Source organism: Anas platyrhynchos, chromosome 39, assembly GCF_047663525.1.
Source record: "Anas platyrhynchos isolate ZD024472 breed Pekin duck chromosome 39, IASCAAS_PekinDuck_T2T, whole genome shotgun sequence".
Classification (NCBI taxonomy): domain Eukaryota; kingdom Metazoa; phylum Chordata; class Aves; order Anseriformes; family Anatidae; genus Anas; species Anas platyrhynchos.
The window spans coordinates 4,423,208-4,444,859 of record NC_092627.1 but is presented as its reverse complement, the minus strand read 5'-3'; the positions used below and the strand labels follow the sequence as shown (position 1 = coordinate 4,444,859).

General features: G+C 40.7%; 1 protein-coding gene across 7 annotated transcripts; it reads right to left on the bottom strand.

Annotated features, from left to right (window-relative positions):
* Nucleotides 1-2,666: 2,666 nt before the first annotated feature.
* Nucleotides 2,667-21,506, bottom strand: LOC140001233 (uncharacterized). Of its 7 annotated transcripts, XM_072032400.1 has the most exons (6): nt 21,362-21,506; nt 20,954-21,042; nt 17,578-17,640; nt 16,917-17,034; nt 14,208-14,277; nt 5,614-11,326 (listed from the first exon to the last, which is right to left on the bottom strand). In XM_072032400.1, exon 6 carries the CDS (start codon nt 10,301-10,303, stop codon nt 6,782-6,784), a length of 3,522 nt encoding a protein of 1,173 aa, XP_071888501.1. In that variant the 5' UTR covers nt 10,304-11,326; nt 14,208-14,277; nt 16,917-17,034; nt 17,578-17,640; nt 20,954-21,042; nt 21,362-21,506; the 3' UTR covers nt 5,614-6,781. The 7 variants fall into 7 exon arrangements, 3 of the variants coding, with proteins under 3 accessions (XP_071888501.1, XP_071888503.1, XP_071888502.1); XR_011806322.1 differs by lacking the exons at nt 5,614-11,326; nt 21,362-21,506 and adding an exon at nt 2,667-3,652 and having other exon boundaries at nt 20,954-21,221; XM_072032402.1 differs by lacking the exon at nt 21,362-21,506 and having other exon boundaries at nt 17,578-21,221.
* Nucleotides 21,507-21,652: the final 146 nt, after the last annotated feature.

Here is a 21,652-nt window from a genome sequence, read left to right as displayed (position 1 = left end):
TTTTAACATTTAAATGATAGTACCCAGCACCTCAATTAACCTAGTGCTCATGGCACTGAAAGGAAAAAAGAAAGACAAAGAACTCCATATGCATCTGCACATTTCTTAGCAAACAGCAAATTAATTCTGAGTGAGCAGTTTTGAAGTTAGATACATCATGCATTTGTGTCTCTTGGTAAGAAGTCAGTTTCTCTCGTATGCACGGTTGAGCTACAAAATAAGGAATTACCAAGCACCTGACCTGTTGTATGTCCACACAGATATGGAAATCAAGCTGAATTGTTTGCAGTTTCTATCTTTTCTAGAAACCCTAACAGAACGCAATGAGGATAACACAGGTTTAATTCCTATTTTCCAGACAAATGGCAGTCCTCCCTCTAACATAGTCTATACTTACGGGTTTAGCTTTAGACAAGTGTACTTCAGAGAACTGAAAGGATTGGCCATCTTAATGGTAACAAAGGAATTTCTCAGAATTACTGACCACAGAGATTCATAGGAGCAAAGAGTAAGAAAAGATTTTGTAAAGGTTTGTGTACTCTAGGAGACCACAATCTCTTTGTCCCCTCCCCCCCCCACCGCTATAGCCAGAATTGCAAATGGCTCTGTAAATGTTATGGAGAGCTTTTCTGAAATCAATTCTAATAGCTTTGAATATAACTATAATCAGATTTTGTTTAAAGCTCTTGATATGTTCTTTGCACAGGATGGCTATCGGGCACATATAATTGAACATTATATAATAAAGAAAAAATACATTGGCTTTTTGTTCTAGGCACTAGTTTCCATGGACTACTTCTCATTGTATATTACCATTTTCATAAAAGCAGCTCCAAACAGTTGCAAAGACTTATATATGTAGTCATTTTTTTGCAACGCCCACAAGCTTTAACATTTCAGTTGTTCAGAATCTTACTGGCCTATGCCCCTTTCCCCAACAAAGGAAATAAGGGCACAAAAATAATTTCTCTTCTTGTTTTCTAATGTCTTAGAACAACACATATTCTACCTACACCTGAAGAGGCAACAAGTCACCAAATTTCAGGAAGCATAAAGCATTTAAGCAGGGAAGTCATGCATACACTATTTGGCATGTGTGAAAACCATTCAATTTCAAACATTCTTATCTGTATGGAGAATTTAGGCACTTCAGCAATTCCATGCAAATGGTCCAATACTGCTTTCACCATGTTCTCTCTTAAATAATGTTAACCTCATTCATCTCCAGAATCACAAAATTGGTGCAGTTTACTAAAATTTTGAATGAATTCTCCACCTATTTCCAACACTTGCTTGGAAACAGAGCTGAGAGTGACACCTTACCAAATATGTTTCATTTAGAAAAGATTAGAAGACAAAACGTAAGTTTACTGCAAGGAAGTACATAAATTTTAAATTAGTTAGAAATATTAGTACACACAAAAAGCAATATACTATTTTGAATAAATTCCTGGTGCATTACTAAGTAACTTTAGGTAAAATAATGTTTATCTAAGAGAAACACGGAATTGCTTTACAGGCAAGGAGTAACCTAAAGAGGGGAGGCTTAGTTTAGATATAAAGAAGAAATTATTTGCTCTGAGGGCGGAGAGGTACAGCAACAGGTTGCCCAGAGAAGCTGTGGATGCACTTACCCACAGAGAAGATGTGGAACACTTCCCCACCCCTGGAAGTATTCAAGGCCAGGCTGGATGGGTCCTTGGGCAACCTGGTCCTTGGGCACCAGGGAGGTGTCCCTGCCCTTGTCAGGGGGCTTGGAACTCAATTATCTTTAAGGTACCTTCCAAACCAAACCATTCTATGATTCTGGGATTCTCACATCCTCTTTCCTTACTACCCTTTTGGAAGTCAGTACTCCTCAGACAGCTGCAGGCCCTCTTTCAACTTACATTTCTGGGAACAAAAACAAATTTTCATGTTGAATTTATGTCTCACTTTTGAGTATTTGGGCTCCTCAGTGTTGTATTTGTAAATATTTCATTTCTCTGAGTTTGCCCTTTAAAAACCAAGGGCATTAAAGAATCTCTTCCTGTTTACCCATTTAAGTTAAAGCAAATCAATGAAGAATCATAGGATCTAAAGTTCTTTTGTTTTTTCCTAAAATTTTTCTTAATCCTCAATATCAGATTTATCATGGCAAAGAAATCAATGAAGATACTGGTTGAATGTCAGTACCTAGGCTCTTGGATTATTACTACCATTTTTTTCCCCATAATCCATATTTAGAAAGCTAAAATGTCATATATGACTAGAGTGAACACTCCTATCTACTTTTTTCCCTTTAATACTGTTAGAGAGATCTACAGTTTCCAAAAACTACCTCATCAGAAATTCCTTAGTATCTCTTCCAGACTTCACTGACTCAAGAAACAATGTTATTGACCACACATCTTAGCTTCCTTTCTATTTTCTCTGAACATCATCTTAATTTTTGTAATTACTTTCATTAGTTAACCTATAGAGCTGGGGTTCAAGCAGATCAAGTTCCTATGTCTAGACATATGTTCCTATGTCTATGAGACTTCCCCCATTCCACACGAACACCTCTATAGTGGCATGCTGACCACAACTAATTAATAATCAAATCCATTCTTCAATGGAGTTACATATCTGGTTATCCCTATTATCAGTATTTATATCTTCCTTTTTCCCTTGCCATTTTTCCTATTACTCTTTTGCTATTTTTACTACATTTGCCATTTTCTTTTTTTAATTCTTCTTAAGTACTAAGTTAGTTTAAAAGAATTCATTATTTCTTCCGAAGTCTCATTTTTGACACTTTCTTTTACTATTTTTCCACTCTCAATTTGAAGATTACACTATTGCAGTGGAATCTATCCATCATGAAGAGCTTGATTTCGTTGAATGTTACCTTGTAGTCAGGTATTCTAAATGAATCTTGAAGTGATTTTTGTTTCTTTTTTAACTTTTATTTATTTATTTATTTATTAAGGGGATTAAAATAATTTCACCCATATAGCCCCAGCACCTTTCCTAATCTTGGGCAATTACTCGTTAGAGCAAATAATTGTCATTTGTTCCAAGTACCAGTCTTTGCTAGTAGTGACATTGTTACCAGCTTACCGTCCCCCTCCATACTAGACACCCAAAATTTTCTTTTTAAGTGAAAGAATGTCCTTCTAGAGAATGGAAGTTTTTACCCTGACATCTTTTAAGGCACTGATCCTTTATTTCCGTCTTACTATTCTAATCTTACTAATTACTATTTAACCCCCAAACTACTCTTTCCCATTATGTTTTTGTTTGTTTGTTTGTTTTTTTAACATAATTTGCAAATTGCTTTCAGCAAAGCATTAAAGATAATGTTATTTCATTAATTTAAAATTAGTCAAGGTGATTCTCATGATATTTTCTGTTGTTCTTATGCACAAATTGCAAAACACAACTTTTATTAGCCTCACACTGAATTACTTAATTACAGGATGAAATCATATTCAGTAATAACAACTAAAGCACTTAGCCGTGTTCAAGAATGAAGTGAAAATCATTTAGATTCTTGCAAGTGGGTTCTCAGAGTTCCAATACATTTTTAAAGATACTTTTATATCACATAAAACGCATTCTTTTATATGATAGGACAATCCATAACAGAAGAAAATGAAGATCTTCATCCACTACAGCACTCTTTACTCTGAAAGAGAATGTCATGCTATAACCATTACAAAGAATTTCATTATTCTCTCAACCACAGCAGCCACCCAGTGGCTACTCTTTTTAATACTCAGACACGCATAAAACCAGGAATTTAGGAAATGGTCAGAACCTGCAATTTTCAGTGATAGCCTCTTGCATTAAATATTGCTTTTATGTGAAAGAGGAAATAAAGCCATCAACATTTTTTCTGTGGAAGCAGACTCTACACAAACATTCAGAAGAAGAGGAAGAAGAAAAAAACAAAGATATGGATGTAAATGTTGTGAGGCTCTTTTGTCATTACTGTTTTTATATATAGATATAGATATAGATATATAGATATATAGATATATATCTATATATCTATAGACACTATATATATATATATAAACATATATATAAACATATATATATAGTGTCTGTTTGCTTTTCTTTAAATAAGAGACTGTTAATAAGAAGATATATTGTTAATAAAGTTTTAATAGGAAAATATTTCTGTGATAGGCTATTTTTTTCTTTAAACTATAAATCTAGAGAGAAAAAAAAAGTTATTAAATGGAAAAAAAGTTATTAATGGATGTTAAAAGTATCAAGAAATTTAGACCAACAGCACTGACAGATGTTTCTGAACTACATTATAACTCGTTATGAAAGTTTTGCAACAGTTCTCAATCTTGCAGGAACATAAGAGAATTTATTTCATGCCTTATTTAAGTGTCTTTTTGCGTAGGTGCCAGAAAATGGCTTCATATCCAAAAGCTTGCCTGTTTTTTTTTTAACTGTATTGGTCTAGCTAAAAATGTTACTCTCCCTGCCATTTTTGCCTTGAAGATATCTGTAAACCTTCACAGTTTCAATATTAGTGATTATTAGACACTTTAATATTTATAAAGCAATTATATACAGCCAAAGAGGAACTTAAATAATAAAATTCATTTAAGATGACAAGAAGCATGAAGTTCTTCATCTACATTCTTATGATCTTCCAAATACTCTACTTGAAACCACTTCTTTCCATTTTCTAAGTTCCAAGTTTAACAAAATCTGTGTACATAATGTTTCAATAATGAGGAAAACCTCTATAAAATTCAAAAACTATAACAAATATAAATTATTATCAATGAATAATGCATGTTACTACCAGACAAGAAGTGACAGACGATTACAAAGAAAAGAACCAATACACTTTGTTGTAAATGGCATCGGTTTCTGCTGTGCATACCTAAGTATGTTGGAAGATATATACTTATTGTTACAGGAGTTCCCTCCAGCAATCTTAATATTTGGAAACTGCTATAGTGCACTCTCATTTCAATTGAATGAATGCCATTCTTTGATATTCCTGTATAAGAAACAGAATCAGGAATGATTCTTTGAAATATAAACTTGTGTAATAATTTTGCATTCTTTCACGTTATTACTAGCCTCTACAACTGTATTACTTGTGCTTTCAGTAAACTGATAAAAATTTTTGCCATTTCATCTATAATGATAATGATCTCTAGGAAACAAAATACATAATTAAAAAATCATAAGCTGACCTTCAATGTATGTTTGACCAAAGTCTGGAATTTCTCTTTGAACTGAATCTGATAATTGTGTTCTGTGCTAGAGACGATCACGTACAGTCAGGACTATGCTGCAGCTTCCTTGACACAAAGCTACACAGTCAGTGTCACCAGTCTTCCATACATGTGTAGGACAAGCCCACTTTCTGCATCAAGCTGAGTGAAGGTCTGTTGCGAAGCACGGACGAAAGCACAACAGACACCAGCAGAGTCAGATCATGCTTCACCATTTTATTGCCCGAATAGCCCAACTTTTATAGTGAATTTTACAGGGGTGGACAGTGTTTCACACAAGATTATTGGTCAAAAGCACCCGGACAAACTGTTAAGAAAATAACACCACCTTTTGATTAGAAGTTAGGAAAACAACCCCCTTTGTGCTTAACGGTCACGTAGGCCTAGCCCTTGAGGCCAGCTGCTGATAACAATATTTTCTGAGTTCCTTAATTGGGTGATGTGGGAGTCATTGCCGTGGGAGCTTCTCACAGTTACTCTGGCAGCTTGGTTTGCTCAGCTACAGCAGGCCCTGAGATTTCTAAGGCCTACCCCTGGTTGCTTAAAGCAAGCTTAGATCGAACAATTATGCCAATTCCCAACAATTCCCCCGTTTTCTTTTTGTACAGGCAGTGCTTGGTTTTACAGCAGGCGTCAAATATACAACATAACACAACTATATAACTTAACCCTAATAATACTATAATTACTGTAAGCATTTAATGGTAACACAATCTAATAGTAAGTAACACAACTTAATAGTAACACACTTAAACCTAATCACTTGATGGTGATCAAAGGCTGTTCTTGACAGTCCTTGAGGTGTCACAGCCCACGTCATTGTCAGAATGATTATCAGGAACCTCTTCATGGTCGTCTTCAGCGTGTGCAGATTCTAAAACTGCTTCAGTCCACTTTACAGTGATCCACTGGATACCTGTTCCCGGCACCACTTCAAAATCCCACATTTATCACAATACTACGTGTAATGATGATTGACACCACAATGAACAGAATCCTTAATGCCCCTTTGACTAATCCCAGTAACCATCTATGTATTGTTTCAAACAAATCAGTGAACCATTGATTGAAAGGATTGATATCATATTGAATCTTTTTAATAAATCCATTTTTCTATGATTTTTGCTGGCACCAATTACCTATGCTTTTAGCCTGCACTGTGGTTATATCCCAGGATCCTATACTGTGGCAACAATAACCTGTACTAAGGCTATATTCCAGAATCCTGCACTATGGCAACGATAACCTGGACTATGGCTATATGCACTCTCACTCACACAGTACACAGTACAATCACACATACAGAGCACAATCGTACACCCAGAGGCCTCTGGCACATCTCACTCTCAATCATACCATAACCTCAATCATACCACAAGAATATAATTTAGAATGATAAGCAAACAAACAAGTATTGTGTCTCATTGTGTTCCTCGTGAAGTGACTTGCAACACTTTGTTTTAAAACCTTACCCTTACACAAATACTTTCAACACAAAATACCTGGACATTTAAGAATAACACATATAATTATTAATACTCCAGTTAGTATCCCTCCAGCAGCTGAAAACCTACTGTATGTCTGCAGCTACAGGAGATCTTTGTCTGCTCCTGCGGTGAGCAGCTGAGAGTGGAGTCCCCTCCGAACAAAACGCTCAGGGTGCACCTACGGGCGTCCACACCGCAGCTGATCCCCGCAGCCGAGCAGTTGTTATGTGTGGCCACAGATGCCACTCCAAGCACTAAAATTGCCAATGCCGCCCTAGCTGCAACCCCGCACAATTCAACATTATCATTGCTATCCGGTGCAAGCAATGCCCATTTATGTCTGGTGATTTCATGCAACTGCAACAAGCTAGAAGCGAATACAATGAGTTTATCTAAGTAACATGGACTTCTGATAGCATTTGCAGTGATACCTTGCCAGGCCCTATCCCCACAAATCAGAAAAACATCAGGAGGTAAGGCCAAAGCTGTACAATTGTTCCAAACACTGTAGTTGTTACCCCTTGTCTCCATGCTATGAACCCCTAAACCCTGCTTAGCAGCATCATTGTAATCACAGGTGTTATTTGTATTTTTGTACCGGTATGGCCTTTTCCAGGTTCCTGTAGCAGGAATCATCTGATATCCACGGCTACATTCACATTTGTAGCCACCTTTCAGGTTGATACAGATTTGACTACAGATACCAGGGTTTTGACATTCATCAATATCTCCACAGTTTCTCTTGTCTACAAACTCAAACCCAGATGGACAGTCACATTCATTTATGTTGCATTCCTTCAGGGGCTCATCACCCCAGTCCTTGCAGTCTCTCTGCTGGTTACACACTTCATTGATACCTATGCATTCTCCACTTTTGCACTTGAATTTGCCAGGTCCAGAGCACTGAATAACATTGTTACAGTTTGCTTCATCAGTGCCCTCCAGACAGTCTCTCACACCACTGCACTGCCTACTCACATGGACACAGTTCCCATCTTCACATCTGAACTGGTCTGGCCTGCAAGTCTGAGAAGGGCAGTTAATTTCATCACTTCCATCCTTGCAATCAGGATCTCTGTCACAGTCTTTTTCACCTGAGCCACACTGCACCTCACTCACATAACACTTCACCAGAGGTGCAGGCTGGCGGCCACACTGCTCCAAAGATTCATCCGAGTGGTCGGAGCAGTCACCTTGACCATTGCAGACAAAGCTTTTGGAAATACATTGTCCACTACTGCATGTGAACTCTGCTGCACTACAAGTCACATTGCCACAATTCTCTTCATCTTCTCCACTGTCACAGTCTCTTTCACCATCACATTTCCACGACACTGGGATACACTGGGTCGACTGAGGACCACAGCTGATTTCATTTACCCGGCATGTTCTCATATGACACAGCTCAGCACTCTCATCAGACCCATCTTCACAGTCCGGATCCCCATCACACTGCCATCTGTTTGGCACACACTGACCACTGTTGCACACAAAGTCAGATTCAGCACATGTCTTCTTCACACAAGCACTCTCATCACTGCCATCTGAGCAGTCTTCATCACCATCACATTTCCAGGACACTGGTGCCCGCCGCCCCGCACCTGTGTCACTTATACTACTGCTATTACCCGTGCCGTCAGTGTCAGTGGCATCCTCCTGGTACCGTTTCTGTCTTTGCCGCCCCTTACTCTCCCCCTTTTCTTTTTGCCACTGACCATTCACCACAAATGGATGAGACACATGATTACTAGTTAGGAAAGAGAGTGGAACGTCTGCTATACGGCTGCAGGCTATCTGCTGGTTTTGGTAATACTCCAGCTGCCTCTCTGCCAGGTCCACGCGCTGCAGCAGGTTCTCAATGAAGTGCTGGAGCTTGGCTTTTCCCTGCAATTCTTTTTCTGCCTCCTCCTCGAACTCGCTGAGGCGCTGCTTCAAGGCCGCGATCATCTCCACCGCCACGTTCACCTGCCTGCTGAGCACCCGCTCCCTTCGCTGCACCTCCTGCTGCTTCTGCGAGAGCTGCACGAAGGCCTCCCGCACCTCCAGCAGCTCCGCCGTCTTCTGGGCCAGCTCCCCGGTCAGCCTGTCGAGCCGCTTCTCCTTCGTCTTGTCCACGGCCTCCACCATCCTGCTGAACTTCGCCCTGACATGCGCGTCACGGCCGAACCGACCGCGCTCCCCGCAGCGCGGGCAGCGGGCCGGCAGCGCCGGGCCGGCCACGGGCAGCGGCTCCGGCCAGGGGAAGCCGCCCTGCTCCGCGCCGTCCTGCTGCATCCTCCGCCTCGGCGGGGCGGGCTTGGGAAACTTCGGGCACAGGGACCGGGACCGGCCCCAGCCGAGAGGTGGCCGCCCGCGGCCGCGCTGCCCCGGCCGGTGCCGGCGCCGGGGCCAGGGCCGGGAGCGGAGCGGCCACGGGAGGCGTTTGCGACTCTTGCCGCTGTTCCGGCCGTTTCCCGGCATGTTGCGTCGACATGCCGCTTCCTTGTGATTGTTCGACTGACAATTTGAGCACCATACTGCCCCAGCTCTGCAGTTTCGTCTCACGTGTCCAAAAGCACCACAACGATAACATCGGCAGCGGTGTGGTAACTGGTTACTAGGGGGTGGTACTTGACCACCGGCGGTTTGCAAAGGAGCAAGAGCTGCAAGGACCTGACTCTGTGTAAACTCAGCATGCTCTTTCACAGCCTGTGCCTGTTCTCGCATGCTGTCACCTAATTGCTTTACTGCCTCTACTAACATAGCCTGTGGGCCTACTGGTACCTGAGCCATTCTTTCCAACCCTTCCTCGATTGTCCATGTCCCGGGCAAGGAAGCCAATATATTGCGAGTAGAGGGGTTGCTATTCTGAATTGCGCACTGTTTTAATATCATGCCCTGGAGGTAATCGGGCACCCCTGCCGCCTGTATTGCATTTGCAACGCGATCAATAAAAAGCCCAAATGGTTCCTCTCTACCCTGTTTGATTCCCATGTAGGAAGGTATTCCCCCTGGCTCCTTTATCCGATCCAATGCTCTTCTGGCCGTTCTCATTGATTCCTTGGCTTTATCAGGTCCCAGCAATGCCTGTGCTTCTGTCCTAAAATACGGTCCTATCCCCATCAACTCTTCCAGCGTGACCCCATGTAAAGGGTCCCCCGGTGGTCTTATCACTGCGACTGATTCTTGACAAGCAGCCTGCCAATGGGCATTAAATAAAAGCTGCTGGTGTTGGGTCAAAACTAACTTCATTATGTTGCGTATGTCTCCTGGAAGCAAAATATTTGTTCCCCAAATGTAGTCCAGCATGTGTCTCGTAGGTTCACCTTTCAGACCTGAGTCATTTACTGTGGACCGCAGCTGAGTTAACAATTTCCAGTCCAAATTCACTAGATTAACCATAACATTACCCTGGGCGTCCGGTGGTGAGTATATTACTGGGAAGGCCTCTGGAATCAATTGTGCAGCTATCTCGTGTTCACCCTCACGTAGGGCCTCATTTGCTATTTGGTTCCACATCCTCTGCCTCTGTTGAACACCGTCTGTAAACGGGCTGGTGTTTTTTCTGTCTGGTTTTTGCTCTCTTATTTCCTCGTCCATCTGAGGGTTAATTAACACTACCAGCTCTTCCCGGCAATCCCAGTCGCTCTGTAGCGGCAGCAGCGACTCTCTGCTCAGCCTGATGTATAGCTAAGGCGTTAGTGACTGTTTTCCAAGGCTTCGATAATTTTTTAGCAGTCTTATTGTCATTAATAACTTCATCAAACAATTTGTCCCCAAATTTGCGCCACTCTGCTTGTTCAAAAACTGTATCCGGATTGATAAAACAACCCTTTGTTACTCCATATGCTAATAATCCTGGTAAATCCTTTTTGCAGTCTATACCCTGCGTGCCTCATTTTTCTAAGAAACATTTGAGCAAATCATAGGCCGCTTGTCTCTCCATGCCTTTGTTTATACTGTTACAACCTTTGCAAGACAAGTGACTGGCAGGGACCGTCTATAGGTGCTCCCGGGCGCTCCCGGGTGCGGGGATTGCGCGTTTACGTCCCGTTCACCTGTCAGAGTGCAGGTGCGGGGATTATCGTCCCTTTTACCTCTACCGCAATTACTTCAGTGTCCCGCGATTACTTCAATGTCCTGCGCGGTTCCGTACCCCGCGTCTCTCACCGTGAGTCCCCGCGTCCCACCGTGTCCCGCGTCTCTCACCGGGAGTAGCGCGTCTCACCGTGAGTCCTGTGTACAGCGTTTGCGGCTCGGTGTCTGGTCAGCTGCAGCGCCGGTCCGATGTCCGCTCCGAAGTTCCGGCGGCGCTCCGATGTCCCGCGCCGCTCCGATGTCTCAGTCTCGGCGCTGTGACCCCGGCGCTGGTCCCCGGCGGCACTGGTCCCGGCGCCGCTGGTCCCGACGCCACTGGTCCCCTGGTCTACCTGCGTTCGGATGTGCCGGCGCCGCTGGTGTCCCGCTGCGCTGCGATGTTTGCCCCAGCGCCGCTGCGATGTCCGTGCTCGGCTGCGATGTCTGCTCCGGTGCTGCGATGTCCTGCTCCGGTGCGATGTCTGTTCAGGTCCTGTTCAGGTCTCCCGCTGCGATGTCCTGTTCAGGCCCTGTTCAGGTCTCAGCCTGTTCGGGCGCCATTTGTTGCGAAGCACAGACGAAAGCACAACAGACACCAGCAGAGTCAGATCATGCTTCACCATTTTATTGCCCAAATAGCCCAACTTTTATAGTGAATTTTACAGGGGTGGACAGTGTTTCACACAAGATTATTGGTCAAAAGCACCCAGACAAACTGTTAAGAAAATAACACCACCTTTTGATTAGAAGTTAGGAAAACAACCCCCTTTGTGCTTAACGGTCACGTAGGCCTAGTCCTTGAGGCCAGCTGCTGATAACAATATTTTCTGAGTTCCTTAATTGGGTGATGTGGGAGTCATTGCCGTGGGAGCTTCTCACAGTTACTCTGGCAGCTTGGTTTGCTCAGCTACAGCAGGCCCTGAGATTTCTAAGGCCTACCCCTGGTTGCTTAAAGCAAGCTTAGATCGAACAATTATGCCAATTCCCAACAAAGGTCTACATGAAGTCTTTTAGCAGCACCTACAGATTCCTGTTTTTTTTTTTGTTTGTTTTGTTTTGTTTTTCTCTCAGAGATAGCCACTTCTTTTTGTCACATTTTCTGCTTACTTAAATTTCTTTTTCTTCTCCATCATTATTAGTCCCCAACTTCAAGATGACCCATTTATTTCTGCCCATTTTTCTTTGTAGAGGGTTCAGAACCTCTAACTGAGAACCCAGGAATCAAACATTTTGACACATCTACTTGTTGGTTTGACACCTGGAATTTGATATATAAGTTCAGGTTGAGGAACTGGTATGTTCTCCAAAGCAGACTGCAGGCAACACACAAAAAGTTAATGGAAATATGTAATTTCTTCATACATCATCCCTTCTCATGGAGGAAAGTAGTTACTAACTTATCTTTGTTCAACTCCTTAACCTGAAACTATTTGCTCTCAATAATTTATATTTGACTTTAATTACGTTTCAGTTCTAAGTTCCAATGAATTCTGATAGACCATATTACTGAAAACATTTGCTTAGTGTTTGCATCATTTAACCAAGGCTAGGGTCGATAAATATTAGCTAGCAGTAGGCCTACAGTCCTAATTTTTATTTTTTTTTAAATTCCTTCTGCTGGACTACAGTACTACCTGAAGCTATGACTTCAGTTTTTCCACTGCAACATGCTTAGCCACTGACAGACTAGGCTGTTGTATGGATAATACCCTTGCCAGAATTTTAAACCCTGCCCAGTGAGATTCAATTTTTATTGGACATTGGAATTAATAATGAAATCAGTTCTTAACTGAATTTAGCAAATCCCAAAGACCTTAAATTCTCTAATACTTGATTTTTTATTTTCCACTTGGAGTTTCTGAAACAAAATGAGAATAATATTAATAAAGTAGTGGAAGTAAACAAAACCAAGCACTAATATTGGATTAATATTAATGATCCAATTAATGGAGCAGTTTGTCATTCACTGATGGATCATCAGATTAGCCATAAAACATGCAACATGTTACAAAGAAGGGTTCAACATATCCACTATTTAGAATAAACAACTGATGTAGTGTATGCCTCTGTACCTGATGTACGTAGTGTATAAGTGAATGAGAAATTTGGAAGAAGCACTAAAGTAGAGTGAGCCAGAGCACAAGACGGTATGAGAGATGAAGAGGGACAATGTGACTGTGTAAGAAAAAGACTTGGGCAACACACAAGACTAAGCATGAAGAAGCATGTGTGAGAAAGACAGAGCAAGAGAGCACGTGCCCATGACTGAACACAAAGGAGCATACAGAAGACTGACGAACAGCAAGTGAAAGGGCAAGAGCCAAGACAATGAGAGACAGCAAGTGAGCCAGAGGTAAAACGAAGAGAGTGCGTAACAGAGGGCACACGGGGGAAGGGGTGCACACCCAATGATGGCATGAGAGCACAACAGAGATACAGAGCACAAGGTCTCTTCTCTGGTATCTCTTTTAAAAATCAGCACATTATAGCATCCAGATATTTTCTCATATTAGGAAAAATCAGGCAATGTTACCCACATGAGTGATCACCACTCAAACACTGTAACTTCACATAGCATTTGGCATGAAAGGCAAATTACTGGTTTGGAAGGTGGGGGGGTTAAATCTGACAGGGAGCTAACACACACACACAAGTGAAAGAGGAACTCTTCACACGCTACTTTCGTGTACAAACAAGAATTTCATCACAGTGGAGCAAAAACATATAGTAGCAATAGCACAGGTGTCCTATGATCAGCAATATCAACAATAAAACCACAATCTCACCAAAGACAGGAGAGAATATTTAAGGTTTTAAAAACAGAGTCAAAAGTTAGTAATTATTTAAAAAAAAATGACTCACCCACTCACCTAGTGCATTTTAAATTGGAGAGCAAAGTTAGGAGAAAGACAGCAGCTGTCTCTTTCACCAATTACCTGCCAGTGCTAAAGTACTACATTTGCATCCACAAAATGCAATGCAAAACTAAATTTTACTGCATTAAGAGAACTGCTTAGTCTATCGCTTCACAGTTCAGAGAAAACATAGAAGACCCAGAACAGAATCTTGATGCACTTCTGTTTTAAAATGCAAGTCCTGACAACCTGACAATGTTTCATGTAGCCCCTTTATCTCAAAAAATATATAATAATAATAAAAATTAAAATTAAAAATCTCTCTCTCATATGAAACTTGAGCTATCCCAGAATGTATTGTTTCATTTCCAGCACACATGAAATGTAACAAGATATTGCACTTTGGTTGCCTTTTAAAAACAGAAGCACAGCAGAACTCAACATTATCCATAATCCTTTCATTCACATATTTCCTCTCACCTCTTTCATTTTTTAATCAGAGAATTGAATTATTATTGGCCTTAAAAGGCTGATACTTTACCACATCTTGCAAAGTACAAAAGCAACTTTACCTTTTCCCTGCTGCAGCCTGCCTTTTGTTCTTCTTAATCTTTAGATTAGTCATTTTTAAAATCTTCTCCACTGTGAAATCAAATAAATACAATTAGATAACATTTCATTTACTGGGGCTAGCATCCTTTATTATATTAACATCATGCTCAAATTTTTATTCTAAAGTTTATTTTAAAAAATCCATTATTTCTAATGATAAAAGAACATAAAGTGAAGGCATCCAGTATCTACCACACTGTGTTGGGTTTATGAGGCAAGGTTTTGGCAGAGATTGTCCTCCAGACTGTGGAGAAGACCACAGTGAAGCAGTCCTCCTGCAGACCACGGAGGCCCCTGCAGCAGTTGGTTGCGCTCTGAAAAATGCTGCTGCCCATGGAGAGCCCACACAGGTGTTTTTTTGGCAGAACTGTGGCCCAAGTTGGGCCCATGCCTGAGCAGTCTGCTGCTGGAGGACTGCACCCCACTGGAGCGTTCTTGAAGAATGGCAGCCAGGGAGAAAGGGGAACTTGTTAGGAGGAAGGAGTGACAGAGGCTACCTGTTACGAAGAGACCACAACCTCCACTGCCAGCCTCTCACACCATTCAGGGCTCAGGGTGCTGAGGTGGAAGAGTTGGGAGTGAAGTTGAGCCTGGGAAGAAGGAGCAGGTGAGGGGCAGCTGTTTTTGTTTTGTTTCTCACCACGCTTCTCTATTTTTACTTGACAATAAACTATAATAAATTTCCCCTAGTCAAGGGTTTTTTGGCCATGATGGTAATTGGTGATTTCCATGTTCTTATCACAGGTTAGGAGCTTTTCCACCCTGCCCTGTCAAGGACAGGGTGTGGGAGGCTGGAGGAGGCTAGGTGGGCACCTGGCAGTTGCCACGGTCAAGCTGTTTTACTGGTAAATAATATTCATGGTGTATTTGGGTGACCCCTGAAGAGACACTCCAGAATACAGACCCAGGTCTGTATTTCCATGAAAAATACATGCCAAAACAAGCTCATTTTAAAAATCTTACCCCCTTTGCAGAAACATACCTGTCTCTAAAGGGAAAGAGGAAAAAAAGAAAGAATTAAATGAAGCATTTGCCCTGCCAATAACCATTATTTATTAATGGCAACACCTCACACATAGTCTGAATTAATCATATTGCTTACAGAGTTTGCATTTACTGCAAGGTAAGTTTTAAATTTTTATAGATGGTTAAAATATAAATGTATCCTAAATTCTCAGAAAGTTGCAAGCATAGAGGAGTAATGACTCTAAATTTCTTTACGAGCATTACGTGGGCAAAAATATATGCTGGGTTTTGACTGCGGATTGGATTCTCGTTAGAGAGAATACTTTTCTTCTTTTTTTTTTTTTTTTTTTTTTTGAGCAGAATAATAAGGGTGTATTCTTATAGCTCCCTTTCTACCTCTACAATTACTTTAAAATGTTGTGAAGACTCAGCTTCTCAGCACAAGCTAAATAGGCAGTTCTTTGCCAAGATCCCTGTCCATTGTGCATTCATGAAAGCAAACATGAATGCCATTGATCCCAGCAGGAAGGCTTGCAGGCTTGACACACTCTGTGCCAAAGCAAGGGCTCTAATTAGTGATCCTTCCAGCTGGACAGTAAAGGCCTTACCCTTCCTTAGGGAATAATAAGACAGGCCATGTCTGAAGTCCCCAAATAAGCTTTATAGAATAGGGAGCATGCAGAGAACTGCATTAAAGGCACTAAACCAGCCGACACAGGTGACCGAACAGTGAACTGTGCACTTGGCAATGAACAGAAAAATGCCTGCTACACAAGCATCATCTGGTCTTTGGTTCCTCCTGTTTGCCTGAATTACTGTCAGAATTCAAAGGACTGTAATGGATGGCGCAACTATTTAAAAGAAAGCAATAGATTTGTTGCAACAGTGATAGTTTTGAATATCTTCAAACCTTTTCTTCAAAAACAATGCTTGTTGACAATATAACATACCAATTCATAACATCACCATTCTTTGCAGAATAATGATAAAAAACTCATTAGCAGTAACAGGCTTTGAAAAATAGGCAGCATGTGTAATTTCAGCACTTCAAAACTGTTCGCAATAAAGTCACTTTTAATTATATTTCTTTATAAAGAAAAATTATCTAAAGGATTAAAAATAGAAAGTCCTTTCATAGTAAAGATTACTAGCACTAGACTGCAAACACTGTAACCAGAGAAAAGCACTTGTACATATATGCAAAGTGTACATCTAGGTTTCTGTATATAAAAGATCTTATACAACTTCTTTTATTGCATTGCTGCTTCAGAATTCTGACAACCACAATATTCAAAACGAGAGTTTCACTGAAAAAGCAGGATCTACTGAAAACAGTGGCTTATTTAAACATACTTTACATATAAGCGCATGAAATGTATAAAGAAGCATTGACATCTTGGAAGATTACAATGCCAAAAATTGCGTGAAGCTACAGTAGAAAAAAAATCCAAATGGTATATGCATATCCATTGTATACATCAATTATCTATTAACAAATTCCCAACGTAGATAAATTCCTCCTCTGTTAAAAAATAAAAATAAAAAAATCATAAGTTAACACTTTTAAAAATAAACTAGAACGTACAAGTTTACACCCTTCTAATCCAACCACATTTGCTTTTTGAAAGCAAATGCAAATTCTAAAAGTGAAATATTAAAAGTATTTAAAAACGAAAATTTTTCACTTAGAATTATTATCCTACCTTGAGAACTGCAGTTTCTTTAGCCAAGCAAAATGCTTGGTCCTTCTGATGTTTGTTCCATTTTCACATCAAGTGGATATTAATTTTAACTACTAGCTTTCACTGAGAATCTTTCATTCTTGAAGAGAAATAAGAAAATTACTTATTGAAAACAAACAAGTCTCATTTCAAGATAGCAGCTTTTAGCCAATAGTTTTCTGATTTTCTACCTTTTGTTTAATACTGGTTATTCTTACTTGCCTGAAAGACTGCTACATTTCTCTTATCAGCAACATTATTATATTTTTTCTAAAAATAAGATTGAAAAAAGAGAGGAAGAAAGGCTGTAAACAAAAAGCTGTAGAATACAAAGGCAGTTAAAAGTTGGCTTCACAGCTCCTCAAAATAAATACTGAAGGATTATGATTCTGTAACCACAATCAGGATCTTTTTTACATCAAAGCTAGAGAAAAAGTAATGATATTAGTGCTTTGGACTCTAAATGGAACATACTGTTATTGCTGGGCAATAACTGTCCTTGTGCTGAGTGACAAAAAAAAAAGGGGAAAAGGCGCACTTCCCCTCCCACATTCCCTGTATATCTCTAAAAATAAAGGACAGGTGAATATTCAAGGTGAAAATCAATATAATTTTTAAGATAGCCAGGAAGCCTTTAAATTACCTGAAGCACATTCTGTGCTCATTTAAAGAACATTCTGTATGCAGGCTGTAGTAAGAAAAGTATCTGTAGAATTAAGCAAAAGATCAATGAACAAATTTTCAGTGTACCACAAACACAAAGAATTCATAATGTAATAGTTATAAAACAATTGACTTTATGATTGTTTAATATTATCACAGGCTCATAGAGATGTATATTCAAGGTATTATAAGGTTGCATTAAAGAAGGTCACATTAAAGTGAGGACAATAGCTCTGAATCTCAAAGGATTTGGTCTAAGAATGTATTGGAAAACGAGAGATTCATAATAGTTTTTTCAGCCTGTTTTAGCATGTTTTCTAATACCATGAAGTCTTATGACATATTTAAAGTCAGTTTAAAGCTTATTTTTCTTCATTAAGACAATAAAGTGTGTTTTTCCTACATTCATGCTATCTCTAGCACTTTGGTTTGCACTTCCGGATGCAGCCCAGCTAGTATGCATTTTCTTCTACATTCACTAATGAGGTGGTACAAAAATAAAAATAAAAATCAGGGAATAAATTAGGAGACTAAAATGCAACCTACAGTGAGATGCAATCTACAGGTGGAAAAACATAAAAATTGAGAAGTATGTCAGCGTAAATTCATAGAATCATAGAATATCCTGAGTTGGAAGGGACCCTTAAGGATCATCAAGTCCAACTCTTGACACCGCACAGGTCTACCCAAAAGTTCAGCCCATGTGACTAAGTGCACAGTCCAATCTCTTCTTAAATTCAGACAGGCTCGGTGCAGTGACCACTTCCCTGGGGAGCCTGTTCCAGTGTGCAACCACCCTCTCTGTGAAGAACCCCCTCCTGATGTCAAGCCTAAACTTCCCCTGCCTCAGCTTAACCCCGTTCCCGCGGGTCCTGTCGCTGGTGTTAATGGAGAAAAGGTCTCCTGCCTCTCGACACCCCCTTACTAGGAAGTTGTAGACTGCGATGAGGTCGATTGTTAATTGATTGTTAAGTGATTGTTATGCTCTGGTAAAAGACGTATTCAAGTGGAGAGAATATCTGTCCAGGCTTGGAGTCAATCATATGCAGTCAGTAGAACCTGGCTCAAATAACAAAACCAGTTTCTGACACTAGGTCCTTACTGCTTCAAAAATGAGCAGCTACGTTCATTTGATGCTAGACACTGCCCCTCTGGTAGTCTACCCAGGGCCTAGAAGGGACATACCTCCAATCTCTAATGACCTAATAGGTGGGCTGGCAGGAAACTGGCTATCCAGAAAATGACAGGTCCAAGTTTGAGGTTTGATAGGAAGGTTTTGAGAGCTCTCGCTTTGTCACAGCCTGCCAGTTTTCTATGCCCAGGAGAGAGCTCTACTCTTTTTCTTCTCATGGTTTTATTCTCCATCTGAACACATAGAAACTGGCTTCAAAGTCTCAATTCTCCCCACACTGTGATCAAATAAATGAAGTAGTATCAAGGCTCATTCTGATCTCTCCACTCTAATTTATGTACCAGAGCTCTCTAAATGGCATCTGACAGACAAACTCCCTCTGCACCCATGTCTCTGGCTGGACAGCAATTCAAATTCAAATAATAATAATAATAATAATAATAAAGCTCTCTGTCTTTCCTTCCTTTTTTGAAAACTAAGCAGTTATCACAATGACAAAGAAAAATGACTGCCCTCCTTAAGACATATGCAAACAACAGATGATTGATGATTATAGAATTTGGCTTACAGAACCTTAGTAACCAGTCAGAAGAACTGCCAATGGCATATATATGTATACAATTTTACCACATGGCATCAACTTGTACCCACCTCTGACTGCCACACACCTTAAGTTAGCACCACTCAGTCTGCAGGAAGGGGCTGTTACCTGCCTTTAATGTTAAATGTTTAATGTCTAAAAAACACACTACCGTGTATAGAACTTGTTGGAAGTCTCTCACCAAACATAAGAAACTTAACTAGCTTAGCAAACGAGCCAACCTTTCAGACTTTATGTTTATCCCTACTAATGAGAGCAGTACCACCACGATGAGGCAGAGCTGAGAAGCCTGCATGTGTGGAAAGAAACCTCACTAATGTACTGCACGAGCACTAAGCTTTACATACTGCTCAACATGAGCATTAAAATAATGGTGTGCTTTGCAAGCCCTATAGTTTTTAACAAATAAAAGAATCTGAAAAGCTGAATTAGTAAGTATTTTAGGAAAGACTTAAGTGTTAAATATTCTGTATCACTGAATTAAAGCTGAAAGGTTCCCATGTTATCCACTCTAAAAATATCCACTACCCTGCTTTACAGCCTTTTGGAGGCTGTTTTCAGCTACGATGGGGGAATAGACCCCAGCTAGACCTCACACGTATCAGACAAGCCTCAACTCCAATGCAAACGGAGCTGTCTGACCACCAACTAAGGCTCATGAAGTGACTAAACACTTCCTTGACAAGTGCCAAATGCTGATCTAAAATTCCAGATATAAACATGTAGGTAACATAGAGCCACCACTGTGGGCTCTTTATACATACAGCAATTACTTTTTTTTTTTTTTTTTTTTTTTTTTTACTAATTCAGACACCTTAGCAATTACCTAAACTATAAACTTTAACGCTCCCACAATCTATTCCCTTTAGGTTTATTACTAATTTTCATTTGAAACGGAACACCTGAAGCAATAAAACTGCTAAGCATTCATATCTATCTTGAGAACAGTAGTTTCCTAAAACTACTATGAAAGAGCCCACTATATGAACTGCACTGTTCAAACCTTACACTAACCTACAGCTTTTGGGGATTTATAAAACTCCTTGCAGAAGAGAATGTGCAGCATTTGTACACTTGGCATGGATTCTGCTATTCATTAGAAAAACTTTATAAACACTGAGTTTTTTCTGACACCACAATGATCATTCATGTACATACACATATACATGCATGCATATAAAATGGGTGAAACCTATAATGCTTAAAAATACAAAAAATTGAATGTACTTATGTGTATTCTTCATGATGTCAGCCAGGTCCTTAGAAGTATACTGACCAGTCAAAAATAACAGTATTTTTTACAGTGCTTATTAACAGTTACATCAGTACAGACTTCTAGAGAAGTTTCATGGTTAAACTTCTGACTTTAAGATCACATTTTGTTCATTTTGTTTTTTGCTTTTTTGTTTGTTTGAACTGTTCGTCTGTTCATGCTGAAATTTAAGATCTGATTTCACAAATTCAACTTTCCAGATGCCTTAAGAGCCAAGAATTAAATTCTGGATAGCCTTACTGTCCACTATATTATGCATATATTGAAACAGCCAGCCTCTTAATTAGCTGATTATACAGGGAGTTAACATCCCCTTTTTTTGCATGGAGTTACCTCATTTGGATACTCACGTTGCAGTCACATATTCCTCATGTTTCTAGCAGAAATACTTTATAGACTAGTCCATATAGGCAGCTTGTAAGAAGGACTACACGAGGACCTACATGAGAAACCAGAAAATAATTTCTCTGCCATGCCATCTTGCAGGACGGAGGGGGAAGGAACCACCACCAAAAAACACTTCAGTTTCATCTCTAAAACACTGCCGCCCCCCAGAGGCAGCGTTTCGCGAGCTGCAGCTCTGTCAGCTAAAATTTGCAAAATTCGAGCAAAATTTGAGCGCCTGGGAAACATTGCTGGGCGTTTTCGCGTTAACCGGTGCAGACAGAGGTAACCGTGATAACATATAATGGAAAACCAGCCTCCGTGAGCAACATCACACCGCAGGTTAGACATGATTTGTTCCCAGGTATTGCTACCTAACCACACACGGATGGGATGGCTGCAGCTGTATTTCTGCCTCTTTGGGCCCCGGTATTAGTTATGGCAATAACGGGGTGTCACGGCGAAGAAACGTGTCCGCCCCGGGACTCGAACCCGCAACCCCCGGGTCTGGAACCGCCCCGCCCCGCCCCACTGCCCTCTGCGTGCGCACCGAGCGGGGCTGCCAGGCGCATGCGCACTGGGAGCCTCCACCCCCCCCACCCTCATGGCCGAGGGTGGTGGCCGCGCATGCGCAGTTGCAGCCGGGGCAGCGCTCTGGGTGTCTG